This window comes from Triticum dicoccoides, chromosome 7A, assembly GCF_002162155.2.
Source record: "Triticum dicoccoides isolate Atlit2015 ecotype Zavitan chromosome 7A, WEW_v2.0, whole genome shotgun sequence".
NCBI classification, from domain to species: Eukaryota; Viridiplantae; Streptophyta; class Magnoliopsida; order Poales; family Poaceae; genus Triticum; species Triticum dicoccoides.
This window is the reverse complement of record NC_041392.1, coordinates 666970731-666976565: the sequence shown is the minus strand read 5'-3', so window position 1 is coordinate 666976565 and position 5835 is coordinate 666970731. Positions and strand designations below refer to the sequence as shown.

Below are 5835 nucleotides of genomic sequence, written 5' to 3'. Positions count from 1 at the left end.
AGGCTTTCGCCCTGCTTTACATATAAAGCAACTACCACCAACAGCTCGATACAAACTCACACCACCCCAACACACGCACACACCCAAGGCGGATACACCAGCGCTGAGCGCAGCGATACCACCCCTACCACTACAAGAGCTACCAGGGTTCTCCGCCGTTAACACGCCAACACGAAGAGATGAAGCTGCATATGACGACCCGTGCGCTCCAAAGCAGTGCCTTCAGGAAGGATACGACGCCAGAGCGCCACCATTGCCTGATCCAAGGATGAGGGTTTCCCCTGGAGCAACACGACAGGCAATGAGGACTGTGGCGATGCCTTCAAGAAGGGAACGAACATCGCCACCGCCAGCCTGCCCGAAGATGGAACAAATTTTCACCCCGGCCCACACTCATCGCCCCCGACATAGACATAGATACGGACGCCGCACGTCCGCCGCCGATTGTCACACCCGGCCGCCACGCCGCCCACACGGCTATGGCCACCGGGCAGCACCTGAGCACGGGCTCCGCCCACGAGCCCCACGTTCCCACCACCAGAGCCGTCGCCCCGGCATCCAAGACCACCCCACCCACATCAACATGGACCATCGACGATCTTGCCGGAAAAGCAGGCCCTTTTGGTAAGACTGGGCCCCGCCGGCTGGAGTAGGGCAGGGGGAGGCCACCTGCAGCTGCCAGCCACGCCACAGCCGCCGCGCCATTTCTCTAACCGGGGTCAGGTCGCCATCGCCACCCCTGGCAACAGAAACACCCATAGGCACCCCTGCCACCGAGGCCAGCCAAAGACAAGAAGCGCTGAGCCGCCATGCTCCACCCGTTGGACGGGTCGCCAACCGCAGAACTGAACGCCCCATGAATCAGGAGGGGGTCAAACCACCGCCACTGCGCTGCCACCCCGACCAGCCGAGGGGGGCCCGGTCAGGGCAGCCGCTCGCAGCCCTAGCCACCCGCGGCCTGCGCCGCCGTGAGGTCAGATCTGGAAGAGCCGCCGCCGCCGCCGTCCCCAACCTCTGGTCTGCACCAGCACCACCTGCTGCAGCCACGGCAGCGGCGGCCACCTGCAGCCCGCGCCGCCTGGAGCAAGATCTGGCCGCGCCGGACCAAGCCGCTGCCATCTCAGGCAACGCAGGCACGCCACCCACCTAACCGCCCGCCGGGCCGCCGTGGAGCCCGGCCGCAGCGCCACGTACGGGCCCGGGGTGCCGGCCTGTGCCAACATCGCCCGAGCGGGAAGAGACAGGGCCCCGCCGCCGCCGGCGACGGCAGGGCTTTGCCCGGCCGCGCCCCCAGGCGATGGCGAGGGGGAGGAAGGGAGAGGGAGGGGGCGGCGGTGAGGGTTAGGGTTGGCCTCCGGATTGCCTCGCGGGAGGTGACGTGGAGGTGAGTTGGTCTCTTCCTTACCAATTCCTCGCTTTTTCTCCTCCTATATGTAGCATGTTATACAATCATCGGGGAATTCAGTAAACCTACTCATTCCGTTTATCGCTTGCTCTTTCAGGCACTTCATGGGGGTTTCTTCTTCTGCTCTATTTCTATGTACAAATGGCACGGGCTGCAGTTGTCGGTGCTCTGTATCTTTTGTTGCGCTACTTTGGGTATGGTTTGGACTTAAAAGAAGCCATAATTATTGTTTGGTCTGGGCTGCGAGGTGCTGTTTCCCTATCATTAGCGCTGTCTGTTAAAGTAAGTTATATTCATGCACCACTTGACCATCTCATTTGTCTCTTATTATCACTATATTAGTCTACTTTTGTTCAAAAAATTAATCTATGATAATAATTTGAGGTTACTGGGTTACTTTTTACCAGCGTGCTAGTGATACAGCTCAACCTTTTCTGAAACCAGAAGTCGGAACAATGGTAGGTTAGTTTTTCCTGACAAAATACAAAATCAGAAAATTTAATTTGAGCAAGGCTTATTTTATCCATCTTTTTGTAGTTTGTGTTCTTCACTGGCGGCATCGTGTTTCTGACACTAATATTGAATGGTTCTACCACACAATTTTTGTTGCACGCACTTGGTATGGACAACCTGTCAGTAACAAAGGTTAGCTTTACAAATTACAAGTTTCATCTGTGGTTTTTTTAACCTTGGAGTTAAAGAATTTGCTTTTCTGTGTGCTAATAAGAAATCTTTTGACTCCTCTTTCATTTTCCTTAGATTAATTAGTAAATAGGAAGATTATATGGTGTGATTGTTACACATATTTTATTTCTGTGCCTATGAGTTCAGGGTTGGTGGATTAGCATCTTACATAACCATGGCATAAAAATGATTAATTTCTCTTTCAGTTGAACCTATTTGTAAGTCCAAAAGGTGTTCTGAGCCTTGCTTGCTATTTAGTTAGACCTCTTCATCCAGCAACTCCAAGGAGTAGGTTTTGTGTGACTGATACCTTGTTGCTTCCAGAAATATTAGTACTTTATCGTTTCACATGTGATTGATGATATGTATGTAGTATAGTAATGTTCTGCTCAGGCTCGGCATAAAATTATATTCTGATTACTGGTGCACAGCTTCGCATGTTGAATTATACTAGACATGAAATTCTAAACAATACATTAGAAGCTTTTGGTGATCTCAAAGATGATGAGGAGCTTGGTCCTGCTGACTGGGTTACAGTTAAGAAATATATCACAGGCTTGAGTAACTTGGAAGATGAACATGCACATCCACATGATGACAATCATGATCACGTACATACCATGAATTTAAAGGATGGTCGAGTGCGTCTTTTGAATGGTAGGCACCCCCCCCCCCCCACCCCCAGTTTGTTTGCTTTTCTGTTTTTGCCCCTAAATAGTTGGCTTTATATTTCGTCCATAATTCTATCTTGTCTCCGTATTTTATGGAGATGTTTAGTTTCATACTAAATGCAGTCAGTTAACAAAGATTTTTTTCCTTTTTGTAAACATTGCTTTCAGGTGTGCAAGCCAGTTACTGGGCAATGCTTGACCAGGGACAGATAACTCAAGCTACAGCAAATATTTTGATGCGATCAGTTGATGAAGCTATGGATCTTGTTTCTAGCCGACCATTATGCGATTGGAACAGTTTGCAGTCCAGTGTCCATTTCCCAAGTTACTATAGGTTCCTTTCTGCAAGCATGTTACCACAAAGTTTTATCACATACTTCACAGTACAAAGATTGGAGTCAGGATGTTACATCTGTGCTGCATTTCTTCGTGCTCATAGAATTGCAAGGAGACAACTACAAAATTTTCTTGGTAAAATCTTGGAAAACTTTTAGAATGCTTTTATGTGCTTGTTATTTACCATTTCTTTGTGCTACCAATTCCAGACCTTAGTACTCAATCCATGGATCGGAAGGAGTACATGAATATTGGTCACAATACGTGGTGCATATGCCAGATGTTATGCGTAGGTGTTCGTCGCTATAGTCGCCAGTCTATCTTTCTGTAGAATCAATCAGCTACAGACCCTATTTTTTAAGATACGTGGAAAGTAGTATGGTGCAGATGGACGCATGGCTCCAACCATTTAGCTTATTAAGGTTGAACTATGTAAAGCCTGTCTAAAGTCATCGTCCTCAAAAGTTTTAAATCCTTCTATTTTCTCCTCTGACCCCATTTTTTAAGGTACGTGGAGTTCAACTTGCACATATGATCCTAGTTACTTACCAATGTTCCGTATACTTCTTTCATCAGGTGATAGTGAGATTGCAAAAATTGTTATTGATGAAAGTAATGCTGGGGGAGAGGAAGCTAGGAAGTTCTTGGAAGAAGTTCGCTGTACATTCCCTCAGGTTTGTGCTTACAATGTGCATTTATCTGTTGACTTAACTAATATGGAGCCTTCAGCCTCCAGCACAATAGTTCAACAGTTCACTCAACAACCCATTATCTTTTGCAAAACTCAAGAAAGCACCATCTCAACTGAACTGGAACTCTAGTTTGATCTGTAGAGAATTTCCATGTGCTTGTATGGCATCGCTGGGGTGAGTGGATGTAAATGTTAGCTTTAGAGTTTGGAAATGATTTTGTTAGTTTTATTTTCCAGAATTATTTTGTTTCCTGCAAAATTCATGTGAAATTGTTCCAGAACTCTACATTCGAGACAGGCCCTACTTTTATAGAACTTTGGAATACTTCATTTCATTGTCATACAACAATTCGGCAGTAGTGATGAAAAACCTCATTGTATGAATAAACAAGGCAGTCTCCCATTGTTGAATCTGAGAGTTCATTATTGCCTAGATTCTGAAGGTGTTTCCACATTTTCAGCTTCTTTGTGTGCTAAAGACTCGACAAGTAACATATGCTGTATTGACACACTTGAGTGAGAATGTTCAAAACCTATGGAAGACTGGGTTACTGGAAGAAAAAGAAATGGCACATCTGGATGATGCTTGGCAGGTAGTGGAGTGTTTGACTTGTCTTTTGCTTCGAAAATTAATTGCCAAAGTGGTTTCAGTTCAAAAGTTGCAACCAATATGCTTATTCATGTAAGTTAATCACTTGTCAGACAGACCTGAAGAAGCTTAAGAGGAATCCACAATTAGTGAAAATGCCAAGAGTTGGCGATCTTTTAGGCACTCATCCATTAGTCGGCATGCTGCCTGCTGCTGTGCGTGCTCCTTTGTTAAGCAATACAAAAGAAAAAGTAAAAGGGCATGGTGCAGCCCTATATATGGAAGGCTCAAGAGCAACTGGTATATGGATTGTTTCGATCGGAGCAGTAAAGGTATGTTTCTGCCTAAGACTGCTCTAAACTGTACTGTATTTTGTTGGAGTATATACCTAACACATTTTTTACGAATTTACTGTTCACCCTGGTAGCATGTGCTTTTGGCAGCCGTTTCGCCGCCCCCTAAGTTATCCCCTTTTTTTGACAGTGGAGAAGTCAGAGGCTAAGCAGCAGGCATTCTTTGCACCCAATTTTCCCACATGGAAGCACTTTGGGTCTATACGAGGTGCTAACAGGAAAGTCTTGTCTCTGTGACATGATTACAGATTCTCTCGTGCGCTGTTTCTTTATTGAAGCTGAAAAGATAGATCAATTGCGTCGGTCAGATCCTTCTGTTGAGGCTTTTCTGTGGCAGGTGTGCTTTAACTTTACTGTTTGCTTGTGTACCTATTAAATCCAGTGATTCTTGTACATGTACTGCAGCTGTGCAATTAGTTTTTTTTCTTCTGAACTCTACGAGGGCATAGAAGCAGATGTTTTTCTGGATTTTACTTAATATCACCACGTAGCGTAACTGCTGGCTACCAGTTGAAGAACCAGAACCTTGCAGATGAGAAGCTCTTTCTTTTTTAACCAAGTCTGAGTATAATTGTTTCTTGTTTCTACCCAATCTCAAATTTGAAAGAGTTCAAAATTTTGAAAATTTCTAAAAAGTGGAACCCAGCTAATTTCCCCTCCACATGTTCACAAGAAAAACAGAAATGTTGAGATTGCATTTCTTCTGTTTCTGCCCTCAAATCAAAAATAAAAACACTAGAGATACTACAACATAATACTTTGATTTTTCTGCTTTCCCTTGATTGTTACATTAAGGCCTTGTTCGGTTAAGCCACTCCCCAAGTGGATTGGAGTGGAATGGAGGGGATTTGGGGGGAACCGAACAAGGCCTAAAGGGAAATGGCCCCTAGACGCCTTGTCGTGTCACCTTGTCTCAAATGATTTATGTATTTCTGTAACATTCTTGTGGCTGACAATTCATTTATAGCACGTCCCCATTTTGGTGTGAAACTATGCACGCGTCACAGCTTGCTTGGGCTTCCATCCTCTGTTCACCAAAATCGGTTACTTCGGATGTGACAATGTGTTTCCTCTGCCTTGCGCCTAACAATCTATATCGTTTTTTT

At 45.7% G+C, this 5835-nt stretch overlaps 1 protein-coding gene across 7 annotated transcripts in view; it reads left to right on the top strand.

Moving 5' to 3' along the window:
* Nucleotides 1–5835, top strand: part of LOC119334728 (sodium/hydrogen exchanger 8-like) — a 13799-nt gene that overhangs the window by 6572 nt on the left and 1392 nt on the right. For 3 of the 7 annotated variants that reach the window (XM_037607267.1, XM_037607270.1, XM_037607271.1), the window contains 9 exons: nucleotides 1503–1687; nucleotides 1813–1863; nucleotides 1943–2050; nucleotides 2521–2746; nucleotides 2929–3231; nucleotides 3673–3770; nucleotides 4249–4380; nucleotides 4490–4708; nucleotides 4860–5066. In XM_037607267.1, coding sequence (XP_037463164.1) covers nucleotides 1503–1687; nucleotides 1813–1863; nucleotides 1943–2050; nucleotides 2521–2746; nucleotides 2929–3231; nucleotides 3673–3770; nucleotides 4249–4380; nucleotides 4490–4708; nucleotides 4860–5066 — 1529 coding nt within the window. Of the gene's footprint in view, nucleotides 1–1502; nucleotides 1688–1812; nucleotides 1868–1942; nucleotides 2051–2520; nucleotides 2747–2928; nucleotides 3232–3672; nucleotides 3771–4248; nucleotides 4381–4489; nucleotides 4709–4859; nucleotides 5067–5835 lie in introns of those variants that run through there. The other 4 variants (XM_037607268.1, XM_037607266.1, XM_037607272.1 and 1 more) reach the window with 4 other exon arrangements.